The 24839-nt window shown below is 37.7% G+C and overlaps 3 protein-coding genes across 5 annotated transcripts; 2 read left to right on the top strand and 1 right to left on the bottom strand.

Annotated features, from left to right (window-relative positions):
• Positions 1-596: 596 nt before the first annotated feature.
• Positions 597-1608, top strand: LOC141839864 (putative E3 ubiquitin-protein ligase ATL44). Its single transcript, XM_074727711.1, has one exon. It carries the CDS (start codon positions 682-684, stop codon positions 1267-1269), a length of 588 nt encoding a protein of 195 aa, XP_074583812.1. The 5' UTR covers positions 597-681; the 3' UTR covers positions 1270-1608.
• Positions 1609-8323: 6715 nt separating this feature from the next.
• LOC141840109 (uncharacterized) lies at positions 8324-10957 on the top strand. Its single transcript, XM_074728008.1, has 4 exons — positions 8324-8585; positions 8675-9321; positions 9891-10091; positions 10706-10957. The coding sequence occupies exons 1-4, from the start codon at positions 8345-8347 to the stop codon at positions 10751-10753; spliced, it is 1137 nt and encodes a 378-aa protein (XP_074584109.1). The 5' UTR covers positions 8324-8344; the 3' UTR covers positions 10754-10957.
• Positions 10958-11698: 741 nt separating this feature from the next.
• Positions 11699-23622, bottom strand: LOC141839626 (uncharacterized). 3 transcript variants are annotated; one of them, XR_012602708.1, is made up of 16 exons: positions 23501-23622; positions 23319-23385; positions 23173-23226; positions 22668-22778; positions 19717-19814; positions 19551-19634; positions 19314-19447; positions 19091-19163; positions 18961-19006; positions 18756-18865; positions 18575-18682; positions 18428-18487; positions 14219-14280; positions 13229-13544; positions 11890-12284; positions 11699-11787 (listed from the first exon to the last, which is right to left on the bottom strand). XR_012602708.1 is itself a non-coding variant. In XM_074727417.1 (15 exons), the coding sequence occupies exons 1-15, from the start codon at positions 23585-23587 to the stop codon at positions 12024-12026; spliced, it is 1671 nt and encodes a 556-aa protein (XP_074583518.1). In that variant the 5' UTR covers positions 23588-23622; the 3' UTR covers positions 11717-12023. The 3 variants fall into 3 exon arrangements, 2 of the variants coding, with proteins under 2 accessions (XP_074583518.1, XP_074583519.1); XM_074727417.1 differs by having other exon boundaries at positions 11717-12284; XM_074727418.1 differs by having other exon boundaries at positions 11717-12284; positions 22721-22778; positions 23501-23534.
• Between the last annotated feature and the right edge of the window lie 1217 nt (positions 23623-24839).

The following is a 24839-nucleotide window of genomic DNA, read 5'->3' as shown; positions in this document are numbered from 1 at the left end:
AAGTTAAAGGCAGATGCTTCTTCTTCTTCTTCTTCCCATCACTCTCCTTGGAGCTTTCCTTCAACCTTTGTACAAAATCCAAAGAAAACAGAGAGTGGGAGTGCATGCCTGATTCCTACCAAATGCAGCAGAGGCTTACTTTGGCTCCCTTCACAAACACATATGCCTGGAATCTTTGTCCTCCTCCTTGAACGTGCGTTGCATGGCGTGTGCGAGTTCGATTCCTGGCTGAGAAGCGAGAAGTTCCCTCAGAAAACTGCGTGTTGCCTTTGCTGCTCTCTCTCCTGTTCTTGAGTAAATTCGGTAGCATCGTACACCAAGAACTTACGTACTTTCTGTGAGAGAGAAAGAGAGAGATTTGTGACAAAAAGACATGGAAAATAATTCAGCATTCTCCTCGCCGCCATCGTGGATGACTGTGCACGCCCACAGCTTTATCCACCATGGCAGCACATGCACGTCTCTTCCTTCAGGACCCACCTCGATTTTATTATTATTTAATATAATACAAATCTTTGTATATTTGTTAAATCAGGGGGGTTTCTGTCAAATTGATCGTGTGTGTTTTTTTTCTGTTTTCCCCCCATTATTTTCGGCAGTTCTATTGCCGTGAAGAGAAAGTATGCCTTCGAATCCCAGCGCAGTCCACTGGTTCAGTCTCGGTCTTAGCTCGAAAAGCCAATGCCTCCAGCCACTCGAATTCTGCAGTCCAACTCCAGCTTTCTGCCGGCGGCGGAGCCGCCGGAGGCTCTCTCCGTGGACTCCGACGTGGTCGTCATCTTGGCGGCGCTCCTCTGTGCCCTCATCTGCGTGGTCGGCCTCGCCCTAGTCGCCCGCTGCGCCTGTCTCCGCCGCTCCTCGACCGGATTCCCCACGCCGCCGAGAAAGGGGCTCAAGAAGAAGGCCCTCCAGGCGCTGCCCAAGGCGTCGTACGCCGCCGCGGCGGTGGGCGGCAGCCTCGCGGAGTGCCCCATCTGCCTCGCCGAGTTCGCGGAGGGCGAGGAGATCCGCATCCTGCCGCACTGCGGCCACTGCTTCCATGTCAGCTGCGTGGACACGTGGCTCGCGGCGCACTCCAACTGCCCTTCCTGCCGCCGCGTGCTCGTCGTCGCCAGAACCGCCTCGGCAGCACCGCCGGCACATTGTCGGACATGCGGAGTGAGATCCGGCGACGGCGCCGACACGTCCGCCGCTTCCGTCGATGTAGCGGCATCGCAGGAAGCTTCCGTGGCTAGAGAGCACGCCGGCAGTACTAGGTTCCTCCCCTAAGCCTTCTTTTCCTTCCTTTCCTGTCACTTGTAAGTAAATGAAGATGATAATTAGGTTTGAACCAGTGAATGGATTAGACTTCTTGTGTTGTAATTGCTTCAGGGGTTGCATCTACTGCAGAATTCAAACAAAAGATTCACTTTGTGATACCTTTCATTTGGATCACTGATAGTAGATGATCAATCAGTGCTTTTAGTTGAAGAAAGAAAGTAAGATTGCCACTTTATTTTAACTTTGAACAAGAAAGGTAACTCCTTCACCATTGTAAGAGTTGGAGGTGGGTTTTTGTGATTGAAATAAAGTGAAGAATCAATGGAGTAGCAATTTAGAAATTGTAGGTTGGAGCTTGAGGTCTTGAATTGCCTGCCTGTTTTGGTTTTTGATCAAATTCATTTTTCTTTTCCTTCTGATGAGAGTCTTAATAAAAATGGGCGTACGGAGCATGTTAGAGTAAAGAGTAAGTGGAGACAGTTGAGGGGAGGCATCATCCATCAAAGAAGGCAGGTGAAGTTTGGCACTTTAGTGGCAGTAGTAATTGCAGTAGGACTGTTTGGACCTACATGATTGCCTGTTAGGTTACTTGATGGTGTTTTTTCATAGCTGGGGAAATTACAGTAAGCCAAATTGGAGAAAGGTGAAAACCCAATCAAATTTCTAGCTAGCTTGCAGGCCATTTTAGAACAAGACTGAATTGGTGATTAAATATTGTATTGCAAACAAACAAAATAATTTGCTCAAGTTACTGGGATTAATCTAAAACGACTATCCTTAAAGAGTAAGATCGAACAACTTGCTCATGCTATTTTGCTTGCTGTTTTATTGGAGATCTGAAGGTCTGTTTCTGCATGAATGAATGGTTAACTGGGAAAAGGATATCCTTCCATCTCATAAATGCTTAAGCCAAGTTGGCATTGAAGGATAAATTCATGAGAAATGGTCAAGGCTTATCATGATGAATGCATTTGTGTACTCATCTCCAAGAAGTTACTCTGTTGTTTCTTGCATATGTGATTTGTGATTGATTCTGATACTCTGTTACTGGCCATATGGTTTGGGTTGTTATGAAAAGAACGTCTGTAATCAGAATTCGATTCTGTATAGATGGCAGAGTTTTTTGTGTCTTGGTGAATATAATCAAATGGTTCTCAAGCTTCATTCAATGATGCATGATTCAGTTAGAGCATGTTGTTGAATGTATCACAGCATGTCTGTTGGAGTAATTCACCATAAAATTTTTTGATGAATCCATATGCTGTCTTGCCTTTTGTAGTATCCAAGAAAAGGTGTGACAACTATCTTGTGTAAATCACTGAAAGCATGCCTGCCTTTTCCAAACATTCTGGCTGCACCGGTATCTTTCATGGCCCAACCATCATCCTGATCTGTATTGGTGTATTTCCAAAGTTCCAGGAGAGCAAAAAGCTAGGGTGATGTTCTAGTGTGGAGAAAGCAAAAGTTAGGATGATATTTAAGGTTTCTGTTAAAACATGGTCGAGAACATGGCTGGTACTAGAAAACTCAATCAAAGGTACTAGAAAATTCAATCAATGAAGCTTTAAAGCAACGACCTTGAGGTTTGGATAGCATGTTGAGGGTCCAATCCCTTGCCACAATTTGCTTAAACAATGGAAGTGGAAAAGACGAGAAAGAAAGAAGTGCATTCCATTAGTTTTGGCATGAAGGGAACTGCCTTTTTGCTCAATATATTGAGAAAGGAGTTCTTGTCTTGTTTTTATTGGAATCGCGAGTGTTTTTTTTTTATTATTATTATCAAAATCGTATTCCATAGTACTTTTTTATTTTTAAAATATCTTTATTTTTATAACGTCACGTTATCAACATTAATAATATTGTACAGTGATAATTATAATTATTATAATATAATTATATTATCTCTGCTAAATATTTATTAATATTATTACCATATAAGTATTTTATCTCTGATTAATATTATATTATAGTAAATTTTAATTCTAATTAATATTAATTGTAACTTCATAATTATTATAATAATATCAATATTTTATGGTCAATACTTATCATTATAATAATAGTTATAAATCATAAATGTTACAATTAAATAGTTATAGTAATTATGAAATTATAACTACTATAATTGTGTAGTAAATACGATCATAATTATTATAATTTTATAATTGTTATTACCATAATATTAAAAGTAAAGATACTTTAAAAAAATACAGAGATGGATGGAATATCATTCTGATAATAAATGAAAAATAGATATTCTTTTGATGATTAAAAAAAACGCCCAAGGTTCTTCTCAACGCTTCGAATGACCCATAGTTTGGATTCTGTAGAATAAGATCAAGATCAATCCAAGTAGATCAATATCTAGTATTTGTTTTAGATAGGCTTTAATATTCAGAGCAGCGTTGGGTGAGCCATAGCTTTCAGGACTTTGATTGATTGGAAACCACATGGCAGTCTCAAGGATGTTTGATTAATTTCAGATTTGTTTTTTCCTTTTTTATGGATGATTGCTGCGTTGACGTGCAGGTAATTGTATTTATTCCTTTGGAAATGTGTCATTTCTAGCACTCTAGTGGAGGGAAATTATTATATTTATTTGTCTCTGACAGCTCCTTCAAACTTCAACTGTGTGGCAAAACTGTGTTGGAGTATGATTAAAATTCCATATTTAAAATATAAAAAAAAATCATGTGAGAGATCTTTAGTGATATATGAGATCTTTTGCTTTAATTTAAATTCAAAAAATAAAAATCATGGGGGTTCAAATTTAAATGAATAATACCATACCAAAGGAATGGTGGAGTTCGGATCATGAAGATAATGATTGAAGGCTTCTATCGGATTTGGACTATGAAAATAATAATCAGAGGATTATAAGATGGATATAGATGAGAGACATTATTAACTGCAAATGCTTTAGCAAGTTTTTGTGATATGGGAACATAAGCCTATAAGGTGAAGCACGAGGTGCAAATGCCTGGCGGCTAAGGATTTAAGCATGCAAATGGACAGCAATGTGCAAGTGTTGGATGCTTGACGTGGCAAAGTAAGCTTGAGTGCGAGGACACCTCAAAAGCAATAAAGTGTAAGGTTATGATTGTCTTTGAAACATAGTTGAGTTGGTTATAATAGAACAAATTTATTAAAGTGAACAAGAATCGAATCTTAACGAAGCTAAGGTAATGTCCTCCTTCGTAATGATCAACTATAACTTTCTGATTTACCTCCTCATATATGATCATAAGATCAATTGTGTAGGACAGTTGGGATGGTGAATTCTATTTTTTTACTAAAATGTAGGACTATGATTACTAGATAGGAGAAAATGGAGAGAGAAAGGAACAAAAACAATTAGGGGTGGGAGAGGGAGAATAAAAGTCTATTGATTTGATTAAATAATCTTATTTGAATATTTGGATTTTTTTAATTTAAATATCTGTTTTTCAAATAGATTAGTTTTAAAAATAACAGATTTTATTTTATAAATTTTTTTATTATTTATGAGGATAAATTTAAAAAATATAGATGAATTCTAACGAACAAAAAATCACGGACGTATAAGGCGTCCTGCGTAGAAATTTAATCTTCATTATATTTCTACTTCACTTCGTGTCGTGTGTTTTCTTCGTTCTCACCAGAATCCCTCTCTTTGAGATCGAACAATGGATCCTTCTTCGTTCTGCGGGATAAAGGAAGCAAGACGGCGATGAAGAAGAGTGTGAAGACATTGAGATATGCACCTTACGATACTGAGGGCGCATACCTGAATGTTGCTAGTCCTTCATCACGAACTCACCCTCAATCTTGCTAGTCCTTGAGCGTGCGGTTCGGTGAGCGATCCTGGTTTTCGCCTCTTCCTACAAAGAAAACGAGATGAGTCATGGAGATGAAGCGGAGTGGCAACACATTGAGGCCTCTTTCATCCCGAACGCAACCTCAATCTTGCTGGTCCACGCGGGAACGATTTGATGAGAGATCCTTGTTTTTCTTATCCTCTTCCTCTGGTTTTCCATTTTTGCCTTTTGTTCTTGGTAAATTTAATTTTGTCAGATTCTCGGTGAGATCAATGAAGATCTCCTCATCGCACTACATGTCAGCGCACGGACCTCCTCAAGAGAAGCTCTCTTCCAAAACCCTACCCTTAGTCTTTGCTATGCGCTCTCCCTTACACCGCAGATCTAATTTGGCTACTATTCCTGTTTGGGATCATCTCTGTCTCTGGATGAGTCATCGGTCACATACCTTGTACGTTGATGGAGTCATGCAGTACCTATGACCTGCTGTAAGGTGATGGTCATCCCGTCAAGTTACAAAGAGGAGGAAGAGGATCAGAATGGAGGTCAGAGATATTCTGACTCAATCACTTCGATGTTCAAGTCAATTTTCTGATCAAGATGGAGATGAAAAAAAAGTTGGAGAGGGAGAAGATAGCCTGTATTCGCGTGTGTATACCTGTGCCCACGAGAAGTGGAATAATTATATAGAGTTATTAAAGAAACTGTCCCATCAAAGGACATGTGGAACCATTATATAGAATTATTAGAGGAGTTGTTCCATCAAAGGAGATGTCCGATCTTCAATAAGAAGGATATTCCATCGCTACAGTGGTATCCATTTTCAGTAAGGAACATATCCCATCGCTACAGTAGTGAAGAGCTTTATCATCCATGTTGGTATGGCACAGGGCCGGTCCTGGGCATGTAGGTGCCCTGGGCGAAATGATAAAATGTGCCCCATCTTATCAATTAATTTATAAGGTAACTAAATTATATAGACTCAAAAAGGAACAACAATAACAATCGATTAAGTTATATTTCAATCATCTAAAAACAAGTACAACTAATAAACACATTAGCCTATTCCTACGAGGTCATACTAGGATCAGGTATTCATACCTGATCATTTAGTATATATACATAACAAAACAATGTAATAACTTCCATCTTAGATAGTTGCCTGGTGAGCAAAGATAATAAAATAAAATGAACTAGAAAAGAACAATAAAACCTAATTTGATGATTCAGATCAGAATGAGTGAAGGGACTGAAGGCTGCCGAACTTGAGTCTCGAAGGAGCCGGACGCAGTGTGACTGTGTGAGCAACAAGCCAACACTGCAACAGTAGCACTGCAGGCAGCCAAGCCTGCAGACGCCAGACAGCAGACAGCAGACAGCAGACGCTTCTTCAATGAACGCCGCTGGACGCGGAGCCCAGAGGCGGCGCCGGACGCGGAGCCCGGAGGCGGCGCCGGAAGCGGAGGCCGGATCCCGGAGGCGGCGCCGGACGCAGTGTGAGCAGCACTGCAACAGTAGCACTGCAGGCCTGCCGCCTGCAGACAGCAGACGGCAGACACTTCAATGAACGCCGCTGGACGCGGAGCCCAGAGGCGGCGCCGGACGCGGAGCCCGGAGGCGGCGCCGGACGCGGAGCCCGTAGGCGGCGCGGGACGCGAAGCCCGGAGGCAGCGCCGGAAGCGGAGGGCGGATCCCGGACCCGGAGGCGGCGCCGGAAGCGGAGGCCGACTCGCAGTCGCCGGACGCGGAGGCCGACTCGCAGACGGCGGACGCGGGATGCGGAGGCTGACTCGCGGGACGGCGGACGCCGGGACGCGAACGCCGGACGCGAACACCGGACGGCCGGAGAAGATTGAGGCGGAGCAGCGTGGACGCCGGACGCCGGAGGCGGTGCTGTGTGCGGACAGAAGACTAGAAGAGGGGGCGGCGTGAAGGGGGAGCTGGCGGCGTGAAGGGGAGCGGATCGTTTAGGGTTTGGGCAGAAAATGCCCTAAATATATATACCTATATTAAAAAATTTTTGGGCCCCTGATCGGGCTGGGCCCTGGGCGGTCGCCCTGGTTGCCCTGGGCCAGGGCCGGCCCTGGTATGGCACCAAACAATGCCATGTTAAATCATGTTGTTTTAATAGAGTAGGTGAGCTATCATCACATACTTTATTGTTCCACATATCCTTCTTGTGGTCTGACAAGTCGAGTGATGGAGTGAAGGGAGTAGGACTTAGGAGGGACTGTGCTAACTGAAGAGAGGACCTTTATTTGGAAGATCATGGATTCACTTGGGAGTAAAGTCAGTTGAGCATTGAATAGGACATCGAGTGGGGCACCGAGTAGGTCACGGGGTCTGTGGACCAGGAGGTCAAGTCGGAGTCGAGCAAGAAGTTGGATACCGAACTAGAGCGGAGAGTTTGAACACAGAGCTCGATCGTGTGGCTTAGACTCGGAGCTTGAGCATAGAATCAGAGTTGAGCCTTGAGAGGAGTTGAGCAAGAGATCATACACCTAACTAGGACGGGGAGCTCGGACACAGAGCTCGATCGTAGACTGGGTGCTGAGCCGAGTCAACTAAGGGATGGCAGTGATGAGCTGAATTATTCGACAGATTTTTCTTCTATTTTGTTGAATTGACGTGCTTTGAGACTCAGGCCACTGGTCAAATCAGTCAATTTTGTCAACTACATTGGTCGATCGATCGAATCCGATAGTATTTCATCGCTCCATTTCACCTTCCTTTGTAGTAAACCAAGGGAAAGATAAATTAATTATTCTTCATCTATCTATTCATTCATCTGCTCATGCTTATCCGTCTAATATATCTTCATGCTTTGGAATATACAAACTCTTGTTCTTGCTCTTGCTCTCCAACTGTTCTTTGTCTGCCATGAGCATGATTGGTAACGTCTGTTATTGGGTAGCGATTAAATGTGTATATATATATTTTAATAATTTGTAGGATTATTTGATATTATTTTAAAAAGAGTAATAGAGGAAAAAATTGAGTGGGCTTGATATTGGCTCGTTGGCCACATGCCCAATGTGGCCTGCCGTCTGTGCCGGGGCTATACGTGGCTCGGCTGGCACGACCACGTCAGTTCTGACTAAGTCGGAACGCGCCATTTGATCCAGTTGTCGCCTCAATCTACCGTCCATTGTTCCCCTTCTCGTCTATCTCACGGTTCACAATTTTTCAATTTTTTTTCTCCCTCGGGTATATTCTATACGGCTTTTTAATTCTTTTTTTCTTCGGCTCACCTCTTTATCCCTCTCCCCACGGCGTTGAGGAAAGCCATGGCGACGGCGACGGCGACGGCGTCTCTCTCCTCCCGCGCCTTCTCGTCGCCTAAATCCCTTCTCCCCAACACTGCCTCCTCCCTCTTTCCAAGAGCCCCAGCATTTTGGGTCGTTCTCCAGTGCCCTCCACTCAGGGGCGTCTTCTCTTCGTCTGCAGCAGCTGCTCACGCCGCCGCCGCCGACTTCCGCCTCCGCTCTTCCGCCGCATCCACCGCTGAATCTTCCACATCATTATCCAGTTTGTACTTCTTAGATCCCCTTCAGTTGCCATAAAAAAGTTGGTCTTTTCGATTTTAATTTTGTTTTCTTGTTTCCCTTCTATTGTAGAATGGGTCGATTTTGCGCAGCTGGTCTCCGGAGAGTGGGATGGCTTTGGAGCCGACTTTACTGCTGAGGGTGTCCCCGTCGAATTGCCAGAGAATGTTGTCCCGGATGCCTTCCGCGAGTGGGATGTCCAGGTGTTCGACTGGCAGACCCAGTGCCCAACTCTCGCTGATGAAAAAGGTTCTTTTTTGCTAACTTACAAGATGATCAGGCTTTTGCCGACTGTTGGATGCGAGGCCGACGCCGCCACCAGGTATAGCGTCGAGGAGAGGATCGTCGGTGGACCGGACAACCAGGCCTCGGCTTTTGCATTTGATTCCAGCGGCTCTTTTGTAGCTGTTTGGGCTTTGGATGGACTTGGTGGACAGAAGATTATAGAATTGGAGCATTGTTTGGTGGATCCTAGGGATAAGGAGGTGAGGATGAGAGTGATTCAAGTGGTTAGAGTTGAGGAAGGGACGATGAGGCTGGAGAAGATTAAGGTTTTCTCGGAGCACTGGGACGGCCCGTTTAGGAATGGTGAGCTGCTGGGTGGGTGTGCCATCGGAGAGACTGCATTCGCAGCTTCTGCGAAGGTGGATGTCTCTGAGGTTGTTGGGGTTTGGCATGGCATTACGTCTTCCATTGCTAGATTTCAGAGTGAGCAAAGGGTAAGTCTTTTTGTACCCAGTCTTTCTACTTTGTTTGTGCTTGAACCATGTAGATTGGCAATTGAGTTGCTCTGGTTTATGACTTGTTCCTCAAGTTTAAAATTTTGGTATGTTATTCACTGTCATCTAGCTTGTTGCATGTGCTTGGAGGTTTTTAGTTTGGCAATTGATTTTGAAACTAATGGCTCTCATGATCATACCATCTAGTATGCATCTGCTCCACTATCAGAGTTGCCTTTTTGTCTTACAATTAGGATCAAAATTTGAATTCCCTTTTATCAATTTAGAGTAGTTTCTTCTCACAAATGTCCACATCTATAAAGTTAACATTCTTCTTCTTCCTCTGTTTCTCTTGTTGACCTTTATCCATTGCTTCCTTTAAGCTTGGTGTACTTGGTTGGGGAAATGGGAGAGGGAGGAAGAACAAACGGATCGCAAATTGACTGGATAGATAATAGCTCAGTCATATGCAATTTTGGATAGATATAACACTTCGTGCTATTCCATTTACTTATCAACCACTTTAGATTTTTCATCAATAACACCTAATTTGAACTCTGTTTTTTCAGGAGGCATTTCATGAACTTGTTGTGGATGCACCTACAGAATCTGTCAGAGATCATCATGGCCTAGTTGTGCTACCTAAGAATCTGTGGTCCTTGTCCGAAAGCAGCAAAGATGGTGAAGCTTGTTGGGAAGTTGGATGGTTGTTGGATCATGGAGACGCCATAACTTCAAGATGTGTTTTCCTTGACAATAGAATAATAAAGGCAAGTTTTTTTAGTTTTAACTTACTGAATGATTTTTTTTTCTTTCATATCTTTGATGCCAATATTGATCCTAGATTGCGTCTTTACTTTCGGCTAGTTGTTTTCTGTTACACGATGAGCAAGGTGTTTACATAAAAGCTTGAATCAAGTTTTGTTTTCTTTGGTATGTTTTTAGAAATTATGTTTGGAGTTTGGAATTTAAATCTTAGTATTGTAAACATTTGATTCTCTTGACCATAACATCAAGATGCGTTTTCCTTGACAATAGAATAATAAAGGTAAGTTTTTTGAGTTTTAACTTATTGAACTGATTTGTTTTCTTTTCATATCTTTGATGTCAATAATGATCCTAGATTGTGTCTTTACTTTCAGCTAACTGTTTCTTATTACATGATGAACAAGGTGTTTATATCAAAGCTTGAACCAAGTCATGTTGTTATCTTTGGTATGCTTTTAGAAATTGTGTTTGGAGTTCAGAATTTCGATCTTAGCATTGTAGCATTTGATTATGTTGATTTTCATCTTCAAAGTGTCATGTTCTGTAATCTTTCAAACACTTCTTAAATACTTTCCTTTAGATAAATATGCTTCCTTGATTTGAATTTTCCGTGCAGGAGATAAATATTGCTCGGCAAATTGCAGAATCGAAGAAGAAGAAATAGGAAGGCCATGTCTTACATCCTTGGCAATCTTACAGATGTAGATTTTATATATAGTGGATGTGTAATTTGAGAATCAGTAGAGGTTACTTTTTGATTTAGGCAATGAAAACCACAAAACAGTCTGTGTTCAAATGTGAAACTTCGCTATATTTTCAACTGTCATCAAGAACTGTACAATCCAATAATGTTTAGTTTTTTTTATAATTTTAATCTGAATAAATAACTCTACAGTATTTTGTTTTATATATTTAATCTGAATAAATGCTTCTTGTGCTATCAACATGTTGCATTGGAGGATCATATGAGCTGTGTAAACAAAATAATCATCTTTATGCACATTAAAATATCAAAGTGAATCTTCATTGTAAATAAATTGTTTTTTAACGGAAATGTTTTATGGACTAGTATCTCATGCTTTCCCCATTTAAAAAAAAAATCTTGCAAAACATGTTGCATTGGAGGATCATAAACTATGCAAGCTTTCGGATAAAGCAATTCTGTCAAGCTTTCGGATATCTTAAACTATGTTTGATTCAAGTACATTCCGTAAATAATTCCCACGGCCAGTTTTTTAAATTAAAATATAATAATGTTGTGGCAAGAATATCTATTTAAATGAATAAGAAACATATGAGCTTGAAGTTTTGTAATTTGTGATATTTGTGTATACAAATTGTTGATATTCTTCTATAATTTGCTGCAATTTTTGTTTGTCCAATCGGCTATTTTATTTTCAATCTGAATAGAAATATTAAAGGACAATCCTAAGTTTTAAATTATTTTTTGAATTTCATTCATCTCATTCTCTTTATTATTTATGAAAGTATTGATTGACAAATAGGATAGTTACTAGGAAAGTCGAATATGAGAATTAATGTTAGATCACAACATAAAAGTCACCAAAGCAGGGCAGAATAGGAACACTACTTTCAAATAAGCTAACATCCATAGATCTCAAAATTGAAATAGAATCGTCTCTATGCAACATGTTGGATGGATGAAACAGTTACACTATTGTTGATTGACCGGCAAATCTACAAGTTGATACAATAATGAAACATAAATTTGAATAAACAAAACTGAAAATTAAGATGATACATACAACAGAATTCTTTGAAGAAAGGCAAATAGGATACCTGCTTTTCATGGCCTTTGGAAAACTTTAGCTTGATTAATTCACTATACTTGTGTGGACATTTGCAATAAGTGGAAACCGCTTGAAGATCATCTAGATGATTAGGGATCATGCTTGTTTTGTGTTCATCATCATTCACTTAAACAATGAAGATAATTGCAGCTGATTGTGTGACTGCACACGCTCAATTTGGCTCTGTCCATCGGAAGAGCCACTGTTCATTGTCTCCATGATAATTTTTCCGAGCACAAATCTAGTTTCATCTGCATCCCCTTTCTTAAGCAGCTCATAATTGATCTGACATCCTTCTCTTTTGTTATCATACGAGTTTATCTCACTTTCCAGGGCGTCAAACAGTTTGGAGACATCCCTCCCCATCTTCTTGGAGGCAATTAACTGCAAAGAAGAATTGTTTGCATGACCATGTTGCTATTTCCATAAAAAGAGATCCAGCAGAGTCTGAAAGTTCAATGCATCATGTCTGATAAACATTGAACAATCAACAAACTTGTTTAAGCTAAAAAACTAATTATGTTGCATAGTACTTGGGTAAAAATAGAATCAACATAGAAAATTGTCCAAAAGACTGGCAAGAAGCATGGATGTTTTTGTTCGTAACTCTATTGTAAAGAATGATTCCTAAGTCTGTTCAGAATGCCCAGAATGTTTAGCTACGTTGTAATTTGGAAAGATTGACATTATGAAGTAACTGGAAGTCTGGAACATACATATATAAGTGGCATGACATTGAAAAAACAAAGAAGATGATTTCTTCAACTGTGAAAAAGAACTATCAGTAACTAGTGAGCAGAAAATGAACAAGTTATGATACAATACAAACTCCACAAGATTCACTTACATATCCGGCAATAAGATAGAACCCTGCAGCATAGGCAGTAGAAAGCTACAAACTAATTTGCAAAAATCACTTAAGACCTCCTTTATTTGGAGAGAAATGGAAGAAAAAACAGTAGAAAGCTATGTTACATGGACTCGGATGCAAGTAGCCAACATGGATGTGGATCCAAGTGCACAAGTCACAACACAATTATTAAAAAAAAAAAAAACTTACACACGATTAATGGGAATATTGAGTGCCCAGTTGGAGTGTCGGTGTCCTAGTATCAACATCCGATAGGGTACAGATGGGATAAGATGAAATGTCAAGTATTAAGGTAGAAAGTATACAAAAGTTAGCTAAAGTTGGTATGAAAATAATTGATCTTGTAACCTTCCCACTGTCCTTATTTTCTTTCAAGTAAAAACAGATTTTAGAAGGAGAAAACATGTTTTATGACTGAAGAATACATTTCAATTGACAGCAAGCTAATTACACTTACCATTCGTGAAGATGGTGGATTCCCATATCTGCCAAGTGATTTCTCAAGAGCATCTATGCTTGTCAAAGAATTTACAGAATTTTTAATCAACGAAGCTAGACGAGAGACTTCTTTCAATATTTTCTCATCAGATTTGGGGTATATTGATGCATGAATTTCCGGAATAAATTGAACATGATGAACCCTCCCATTTTGTTTTGCAATTTCTATGGCGTTATTCCCAGTGCCCCTGTATAGGATAGTAGAAAATGTCCAAACTACAAGAGAATCTTGAGGATTTTCTACTAGTGCAAGATGAAATGCCATTATTGCTGACCTGTAATAAATTCCATAGATGCAACAAAATATGAATAATCAAAATATTAAGTAATTCTGAGGAAACATTAGAGAAACAAACACCAAGGACAAAGGAAAAGACAATTACACAGCATATTCTCAGAAGATGAAAAGTTGAATAATAAGAGAGGAAATTTAACAGAAACAAAATGTATCTTAAAATTGCTGTAGGACTAGGCATGTGCAAAGACTAATTCAACAGACAGAAACTCACGCATGCTAAATAATAACATGGTAACCATGTGACCAAGTCCAAGAGTACCACCACTAAGTGATTTGCATAAGACCGAGTTAATAGTAACATCACACCAATTCAACCAAACTCAAGCATCCATTGTGAGTTTATTCAGGGTTTATATTTTTAAGAAGCTTGCCTGGTTTCAACAAAACCATGATTTCTAATCACTTAGCCATTTTGATCTCCAGACTACATCTTAAGTAGAATTTAGGTTTTGTGTTATAAGAACCAAGTGCTCTTTTAAATTCTAGTAAGTTCAAAAACTACAGGATGCTGCAATACAATATTTTGAGCAGCAGTTCTTTCTTTTTATTTTGAACGGCTACTCATGATATAAAATTGTGAACTTTCAAGATGGAAAACTGCAGTTTAAGTTGCAAGCAATCTGGAAAACTTAAATGTTGTCAGATTCTTACCACAATTTGCCATTAGCTGGGCGGTCAGTAGTAAAGTATTTATCAGCAGTAGAAAATAATTTCTGCACAACACAAATTTCACATCCATTACAACAGAGTAATTGACATGCAATATGAACCATTAAAATGAAACTCTACAAAACACTGAATGTTAGTATGCATGAATCTGATAATACATGTTGCCGGAACTAGCCATAAGACTTCCTACTTGAGTTTTATAGATGGATGCTATAGCAAAAAAATACTTGATAAAACAATGGTCAGAAATTGTTACCATGATGCGGAAAATTTTTTGAATCTCAGCTATAACCCTTGGTAGGGTTTTGATTATCTTGTATTCAGACAATTAGTAATTGTCAAAACATAACCTAAATAATAACATTACTGGTTCAATAATTGAATGGCCTGCCTGCTGAACAGCAAGGGTTCCTTTCTCTAGGTCTGCTGTTATTGCACTGCTATTGATGCACACGTTGTTATTGCTATTGATGTGTCGGCTGTCATTGATTTGGAGGTAGGCAAGAATCTCACATCCTACTCTTTATCACTGCCCTTCAGAGGTATAGCAAGGCCATGCTTAACAGTCATAGGATCATTATAATTAAGTTCACCACCATAGAACTCAACAGTGACACCTACTTGTTCAACACTATACTTTGTTCTTCTAAAAGGAACATTGGCTCTCACAGTTCCATTTCCATCCACCAAAACTACTGGAAATGTTTAAAAAAATAGTAGGCAACAAAAAGCTCATGCCTTTTGGGCTTCCCCTAAGAAAAAAAGAATTGTTGTTGAGAAGGCAAAGAAACCCTCTTTACCTAACTTATGCTGTTATATGAGAATGAAGAATCTCGATTAAAAACCATATCCATTTGTCCTCCAATTCACAAAATCTATCTCTGTTGGAAACTCACTTTTTTTAACTTATATTTCTGTATTTCTCTATACAAACCAAAATTCTAAGATGTGAAGATGACTGTTGTGGGGAGGATGAAACTGCTTAAGGCCGAATGCTTCCCTCAAACCATTCCAATCCAATTCTGATAGCATGTTCTTGCCCTCAGAATCAAAAGCAAACCAGACCTCAGGATGCCAACGAGCACCTTGAGACTGCTGTTCGCCTCTCGCATGACAAAAAGTCATCAAGAATTGAAAAGCATCATAAAACCTATTGGCTTAAGATTCATTAGAAAGAACAGGAGTTTTTTCAGGATAAACTTGAGCTGTTTTTTCAAGAGAAAACAAGCAGGGACCAGAACCAAGCATACAACTATACCTGTTTCAAAATAGCATATGTATCTATCACTTCCTCCATGTCTCCTCATTCCTCTTCACCTCCTACACCTGGCATGTTGTCATTCTAGTACAACTACTCTCAATAATGATTCCTACCAATTGTTTAATCTAAGGATTACAGAATCACTCCATGCAAGATTCAAAACATTGTTTCATGCTAGACTTTCCATCCCCGGATGGAATGGTATGGTTTGGGCACTGTGTTGAGCTGACACTTGGTACACTTCAGCATGCATCAATTTGGTTAGATGAATTTAAATAAGTTTTACTCTTTAAATCCCCTTCCACAATTTATTTTTTGAAAATAAGAAACATGAAGAAGGATGCACTTGGTTAACATTGTTAGACAATCAGCCTTTTGTCTCATCTTTTCACTTTCTCTTGTAATTCCTCAATAATCATCATCATGTTATCTCATTAAAAAGGCAGTTGTTTGTTTTGCCTAATAATAACGAGCTATATATTCCAATTTTCCAACTATGTAGGTTCATATTTGCATAATCATATAACAAGGATGGCAATAGGGCACAACAGAGTGGATTTTTGTCTTCCTAGCTCTGCCCCATATAGGAAGCACGGGAAGGCAAGGTAGAACAGGATGGGACCTAGGTTGAAATCTTCTTCCCACCCATCTCTACTTTTTTTGAGTTGGATTTAGAACAAGGCAACAAAATTTAAAATAACATACATATAATTTCTATAATATATACTATAAACTAGCCTTCATAGGGTTGAGAAGAACAATTAAAAATGGATCTCATGCTTTCTCCACCCTATATAACTGGGTTTTTTTCTATCCTATTCCAATCCCGTTTACATATCAAGGCACAACAGGTAATTGGGGCAAGGTGAAGGAGGTCTTGATCAAGGCAAGACAAATTATCATCACAATCTTATAAGAATATATGAATATGATTCATATTCAAATCAAGTTGAGATCAGACTAGCAAAGCTAGAAATCTGATAGTTCTATTAGCAAAAAGAGTAGAACTGATTGACACAAGATATGACATTGTAAATCATTTTTATACTTCTATAAATATCAAAATATTCTATATAAATTTAGTAAAAATATAAAAACCAATATACAATATTTAAAAATTAAAATTTATATATCATAAACATATCTCAATGCTAATATTCACTCTGAATAGCATCAAAAAAACATAATAACAATAAGCTAATCCATCTTTACAAAGCATAATGTGTATGAACCATTAAGAAAGATCCAAAACAAACAATAAACTTGAATTAACCTAAGATGTCTAAGCCTAAGATGGGTAATATATAAGCCTTTTAAAGTTATATTTTAATGGGTTAATTAATTATCAAGCACAACCTTTACCATTTGTTTCAAATCTAGCACAATATTTAAAATGTTTTAAATCTAACACAAAGTTCTATTTTTATTTCAAATATAACAAGCATTAACTTTCCATTAACATTATATTATCTCCCCGTTAAAATGATGAAGTGACAAAATAACGCATCAGTACCCACTTTTAAAGAATGCCAAAGTGGACGATGGAAACATAATCCCCTTTGTAGATCTAATTTGATAAATTTGAATAGCAAAGATAAAATCTCTCTTTCTGATGTGGCATATTTCTCCACTGTCCATGTTGGAGTTGATCAAACTTGGATGCTAAAGTAGCACTTCACTACTTCAACATCGTATGATCATTTCAACGAGGAGATACCAAAAATTTAATGTGTGCTATATTTGAAATAAAAATACAATGTTGTGCTGGATTTGAAATATTTTAAAGGTTCTACTAGATTTGAAACAAGTGGTAAAGGTTGTGCTAGATTAATTAATTCTATGTTAATTATGCAACATAGTTTCCATTCTTCCCTAAACACTCAATTCTAATTAATTCAATTTGCTTACATTGTGAAGACCATAAATCATCTTGCAAGTGTATATAATATTTTCCTCTTATTGTATAAATTGTCGAGGCTACACCCAATTGCTTAACAAAGGATTACCTTCTTAAACAAAGTCAAATACTTAATATTCAAGGAATAGTTTCTAGTGTCAATCAACATCGATCAACATGGTCAAACCATATTGTTCTAGCAGTGCAATGTTGACACATAAATATTTGTGTTATCTGTGCTGAACAATTTAGTAAGATTGATCAATACATGACCCCGATACAATCGAGAACCAATAAGATAAAAAAAAATTCTCTATCCATGACTCATCCTTCAATTTCATTTGTAGCCATGAAGAGTGGATGAAACACTAATAAAGAGGATAAGAAGGGAAGCACCAAACAGAGCACCACTAGTTACAAAGAGTGACATTGACAACGGAGAAACTTAAATGTATTCATAATTTGTACTACTATGTTCCAGTACAAATTGTGACCAATCTAATCTTAGTAGTTAACCAAAAAATATTCATGGATATGTGAAGAAGCCGGTTTCAATACAATTATTTAATCTGCTGTTGAAAAATTATAGGGTTGATCTCACTAGGATACTATAAGAACCTACACAAACTAGTAACAAAGTACAATCATTAATTAAGAAATACTTTTGTAACAAGTTAATCGAAGGAATTACAAATTAAAACACATTTAAGTTAATCACAGAAAGCAAAAGAATACTGAGTGTAGGCACAATGCACTTTTGAAACCACACCATCCTAGCCAGAGACCAAATCTTCAGCACGAGATGATACTTTAGGGTTATTTGACATAAGCAAGTTAATACTATGCTGCTGAAATAAAGAATTCTAGAGGGTCATTATCAAGTGACTAGGAAGCCAAATTATAGGAGCTCACATCATGAACAAAAGCTCAAGCTAGAACTCAATACTTAATCAGTTTGATTACCATGAATGATCCACAAGGGAAGCTCAATAGCTGAAAAGAACTAGGAAGATTGGTTAGGATAGAATCTCACCATGAGCATGTTAAAATCATGACCAACCTTTTTCCTTCTTTGATCAGCTAGATATGTTGCCTGGAACTCAAATCTTGCTTAGAACAATTATTGTTTCTCTAATATTCATGCTTCCAACATACTCAAAGCAGATGGAATGCCACTCACCTGAATGGGTAATAGGATATCAAGAAGTTTGAATTTGTGAAGTGCATATATAGAGGACTCAGCTGCACCATACGCTAACATAAAATTCATCTCCAATTGCAGCCTTGCCTGTATCAAAAATATTAAGATGTCTTTCTAGGAAAAGTTGAAATAATAGGTGAGCAATTTCTTCACAATTTACCGCATCAAGACTCAGTATGGACGAAGAACAATCCCGTATAGCAGAGGCAGTCTCCCTAGAAAATTGAAAACCAAGCCGAGCAGCAATTCTTAAGCCACGCAAGATTCTTGCTGCTTGCATAAAACTTGTCCTTTTAAGTGACTATCAAGGTGAGAAACTACTAAAAGATCCCAGTAAAAACTTGAACATTATGACAACAACCTACCACAATCTTCTTCAAATGATAAACGTGCAGGAATTACTGTACGAACCTGGTATCAAGTACACATAGGATACAGGAGCTATGAGTATCTAACTTAAAAGCACTTGCATTTTCAGATAGATAAAAATTTCACCTTTGACATCCTCAAATCCTTCAGGCCACTAACATAATCATAGATACATTGCCGAATGGGGTCAAAGAATAAACTGTCAATGAAAAGGAGAACTATGAGAATAATTAACCATAACGAATTTAATTGTCATTCTACATGAGAAACTTTTGTGCTTGCGAACTCAATGCTAAAGTGAGGATGGCATGTGCTCTTATGATTAAACCACATAGAAAAACACAATTACCAATTAATTGTGAAATCACGCCTTAGGCAATTTTTCCAGCGGATGTAGTCATTTACAGTACATCTATTGGAAATTTGAGAAGGAACATCTTTGCCATTTTTCACATTGTCATCATCTGTTTTAAAGCTAGAAACCTGCCCCCATCATAAACATTTTTCCAAATGCGCATTAATACATTTGAAAATAAAATTATAAAAGAGAGTGAATTAGAAACATTATTAGGTAGCATGTAACAACCTCAACAACGGAGCCTTTAAGATGAACATGGCATATTGGAAAACGACGCCCAACAATGAAACAATGCCGAAATTGTTTTTTCACCTTCATGAGGACATATTAACCAAATACAATAAGAAAAGAGTACCAAGAAATTCACTGGAAACATAGAAGAATGAAGCTGAACCTGCTTAAGAGTGGCATCAGTTATCACATCAAAGTCTTTTGGGGTTCTTTTCAAACACATGTCTCTCACACACCCTCCAACAAGATAAGCATCATATCCTGTGTATTATGAGCCCACATAACATTACAACCCTCATTTGATAGCATTACGAATAAACCAAAATAATACCACCATAAAAATTAAAACTGAAATGAATTAGTATGGATTGAAACTTTGTTAATATGGTTTCCTTTTAATAGTAATGATGCAAGATAAAAATAAATTAGAACTTATTCTAAGCCACCCTTGTTTTGTGGCACAGTCACTATTGATATTCAATTGATTTATAGAAATTGTTGGATGTACTACTTAGTCCCTTGAGTCTAGCAAAGCGAATGATGGGTATAGGAATGAACATCAGAGTGATACTTGGTAATATGGTCCAAACAATCTTGATAGTAGTTCCATCAACAATTATTTGCTGAATTGGATTAGTTTCCTCGTGGAAATGCCATAAGGAATGGACCAAAATCTATGATACAAAAACCTCTGAGTTTTCTGTACCATAAAAGATGAGGTCTGGTGAGTTCCCTTTGAGGCTAATTTGAAGAAGATTTTGTGTCATGGCAATAGTTCAACAAAGTGAACAATTCTTATCCTTTGTTTGCGGAGATGAAAGGAAAAACAGAGCAAGCCTAGATCTTCTCCTATTTATTTGTTTTGTTGCCTTGCTTCATTTATCTTTCAATTACACAAATAAATAGGCACGCAACTCATTGCACTAAGCTTCCTTGAAAGGAATAGGCACCTTAATACTATATCCAAGCTTTGGATCAATTCATTTCACTGATTATTTTGAACTTCCAATTCTTCTAGATTGGTAAGGTGGTTCGACGATACCAATAGGAGCAACCACTAGAGACTTGCGCAACTTCAAACCTCTAAAGGCAAGTGTGTATGAGTCTAAAAGGCAATTATGTTGTTATATCAACTACTTGGTCAACTACCGACCAAATTAGAAGCTTTGCAAACAAGGTCATCAAATATAGAAGTTCATCCATAGGGTGAAAGCAATAGAAGAAGAGCAAAAATGAAGGCCTGCCATAAAACTCTCAGGAAGCCAGAATAGAATGTGGGGGCAATTTAGTCCTTGAGAACGGGCTTTGACAATTGTCTCAAGCTCCTAGAAAATCCCATTCCATCAGGTTGACAATTAAGGTAACATGCTAGGAAGCATAGTAAAGATCTATTGTCACTTTGATCGGTTAAGGCACATTAGGATTGTGCTAGAGAGTGAACAATATCCATCAAGGTTGCAACATACCCCAAGGAGAGTTACAAGTTTTTTCTATAATTCTATCTATGTTAGGCCACCCTCCTATGAAGGTAACAGGGCTTCCATCCCATCTATGCCTGGATATTCTATCTTTGTCCTCACAGTCCATTATGATGGAAGCATTGTGATTGGGTGAAGATGCATGATTTATATGGTTAGCCTTCTATATAAGGCCACATCTCCTATAAAGGAAACCTATATGGATCCATACTAAAAGTTTTTACCGAGCCAAACCGTAAAAAGATAGATAAGAATTGTAATAAGCACCATGAAAACTAAACTTGTGCTTAGGAGAAGAATTATATAACCTACCATGATTGATTAGTAGATATATTATTGAGAAAGTCATTTAGCCCAGAAGAACTACACTTCTAACCTACTAAGTTGCTTGTCTGAAATTTTGTTGTTATCATGCAAGAAAGAGATGTCTTTACCAGACCCTCCTGGTTGTCATCGGCCACTTTATTTTTCCACAAAGTGATTGCTTAGGTAACTTAGCCTATGATCTCAAGAATGCTCTTGACCAGGGTCTTCTATACTATAACCATGGCTATATAAATGAAGATTTAGCACCTCTCTCATGAAAAGGACCACATAAAGATATTATTGATGCAACACGAGGATACCAAACTAATACAACACCCAAATCAAAACCAATTCAAAATTCAAAGAAATTGATGAAGCATAGGATAATTGTCTCACACACATAAAAAAATCATCTCACAAAAATTAAAAATCAAGGAATTTATTATTTGAAAGATGATAAATATTGAAAATTACATCTATCTAATAGACCTCAACCTAAAGAAACTAGGCAAAACATCAAATTGCAAATTAAGAAATAAACTGATCTAAATTAATCTCATACCAAAACTATTCCCTTCTAAGTTAAAACATGCCAAAAGTACTTAACACTCTAAAATACAACTATTATCTTCTTCAAATACTTCCTTAAAACTTATTTTTCTAAAGAGGAGAACCAAAATTAATCCTTACATAAGAAAAATTAAAAATACAAACTAATTTCCTTATTTGCATTATTTGTGTTCTTCTTGGAGGAAACCAAATATCTCAAAAAAGTAAATTGTTGTGGACTTGTTGAATGCAAAGGAAAAGTATAATGTTACCACTCTTAGTACATGTGAGCTTGTATGGCTTAAACCATTAAATGATTGAGCTAGTAATGTTATGAGTAATTGAATGAAATTATATTGTGACAATTAATTTTCCATACACATTGCTTCTAATTGTATGTTTCATGAAAAGACAAAAAAAATTAATTTGATCATCATTTTGTTAGAGAAAGGTGTAATATAAGGAGATTCTCACCTGTTATTATTAGTTCTAATGATCAACTAGTTGATACAGTCACTAAGTCTATGAGAAGTCCCAGAAATGAGAATGTTTGTAACAAGCTAAGATGTTAGAACGGAGAGCATTGAGGATCAAATTGTAAATAGAATAGGGCTCAGTTATAGATATATTTAAGGAGAGGGTATTAATGTAAAAAACAACAGTGATGATAATCTATATCAGGCAGAGGGGATAACCTAGGGAGAAGAACCCTAATAATTTCCCCCATTACAAAATATATAAAATCAACTTGAAAGAAAATGGAAAGACAACATATGTAAACCTGCTTTTTGAAGAATATTCAGGACGGTCCAGGTAAAGGATGGTATAGCTGACCTCTCAATACCAATAGCCCTCGAGTCAATAGTCTTCCAAGATGAAGGATCAAAGGAGCCTATTTAATAAAAAACTCAATATCTTAAAAGCCAAAAAAATTCAAAATGGTCGTTCTACAAGAGATCAAACTGCAGTATTCACAATCAAATAACGCTTTGGCATTTTGAAAATATCCACATCATATCAATTTCATGAAAGAAATAGAAAACAGAATGATATTCCACTGTGTCCTTTCAGAAAAACAAAAACACATCCAACAAGTATATATTGCAAAAATGAAGTTGGAACTTGGAAAGGCGAGCTTGTTCCATCAAAACTACGTTTTTAACCAAAAACCTCCGGCTCTAGGACTCTCTCTCAGGACACCAAAAAATTGGAAGATGAGCAACGTACGACTCATATGCTAATTGAGCTCAATGGAATGACAAAAATGAATACACATGAAGACCTACCGAAAGATGATTCTTTAAACTTGTCATCCCGAGAAAGCGTACCATCGTGACCAACTGTAAGGAAAGAGGTCGTTAGCCCTTATTTTGTGTGCATAGAACAAAAGAATACAGCAAATGCTCAAATTAAAATCAACACAGAAAACAACCTTGCGTCGGCGGAAGGATAGAATCGACCGTATTGCCTTCTTCCCCCGATGACGAATGCATCCACCTCTAAAGAAAGAGCAACAACCACGAGGGTGGCGCAAATCATAGAGCTGTATGAACAAATGACACAAACGAAAGCGGGGAGCGGGAGCAAGAGACGGAATAGGAGGAGGCGAAGAACCTGGAGTTCGAAGACGAAGGTGTGCAGCCGAGAGACGAGAGGAGGGGGAGGAGACAGGAAGTGATTGGTTCGCTGGGAAATTGCCATCAGCTCGTCAAAGCGGCCATGCCCATGCGGCAACAGACCAGGGACAAGTTCGCGAAATCAGGGTAAATCGAAGAGAATATTTGAAACAATTTTGGGCCGAACTTTGAAACAACTTTGGGCCGAACATTTCATATTTGGGCTTTGCCACACCTTCTGGCCCAAGCTGGAGCTGAGGTGTTTAATTGAATTATGAAAGTTTTGTAAATTATAAAAGGAAATAAGGGTAAATTTTATTTTTTAAACAAATTGTAATTATATACCTTTGATTTATGTAAAATTATCTTTATCTAAATTCGAAAATTAGACATATAGTTTTTAACAAAGTATATCAAAGGGTAAATGTGACAATATTCGTTTATAAAAATGATAATCCCAGTTTAAATAGTTAACAATTAATTATTAAGGTTAAAATACAAAATATTAGTAATTTATTTCAGTATAAATCAAAAGCTTCAAAAATGCCCAACATCCATTGTAAGTGCATGACAATATTCGTTTATAAATTTAGAGCAATGTAGAGGTGTATAATAATATTTAAATAAGATGATCCTAAACAGCTCTAAATTTTTTAAAAAATTATATATCAACTCTAAAGAGTCTAAAGAACGTATAAAAATATTTATTTGTGAGTTTAGAGTGATTTAAAATCATATAATAAGTTTATTAAAAATTATTATATGAATTTAAACTATTCTAAATTTTTAAAAACATGTCATATATTTGTCTTGAGAGAGTTTACAAATGCATATCGTTCCTGCTTGAGATCACATACAGATGAGTTATCGACTAATGATGGTGAAATCACACAAGATCGCAGACGGTGGAGCTCCTGTCAGACAGCAAAGAGAAGGAGGGTGAGAATGAAGAGTTAGGGGGTGTCATAATTTAATCACTTCGACACTTAAGTCAAGTCATGAATCGGAGATGGAGAAGAAGAAGAATCAGAAATCTTAGAGAAGTAGAATATTGATTGTGTGTTCGCATATCTCTACCTACGAGGAGCAAGACCATATAAGGGGTCCTTGGAGAGATGTCCCATCATCGGTAAAGAGAATATCCCATCGCTATAATAATTAACGGTCTTATCATCCATACTCGGTATAATTCAGACCATGCGCGTTAATATTGTTGTACTGACGAGATAGATGAGCTACTATCAAATATTATATTGTTGCATGTATCATTCTAATGGCGGTCTGGGTAGAAGCACGGACTCGGAGAGGCTAAGCTGACTGCGAGTCTGCGAGGTCGA

The sequence above is a fragment of the Curcuma longa genome, chromosome 11 (genome assembly GCF_044706935.1).
Source record: "Curcuma longa cultivar G26 ecotype Majalengka, Jawa Barat chromosome 11, ITB_CL_G26_1.1, whole genome shotgun sequence".
In the NCBI taxonomy this organism is placed as follows: domain Eukaryota; kingdom Viridiplantae; phylum Streptophyta; class Magnoliopsida; order Zingiberales; family Zingiberaceae; genus Curcuma; species Curcuma longa.
Note: the sequence above shows the minus strand (reverse complement) of the source record. Positions and strands in the feature narration are given on the sequence as shown.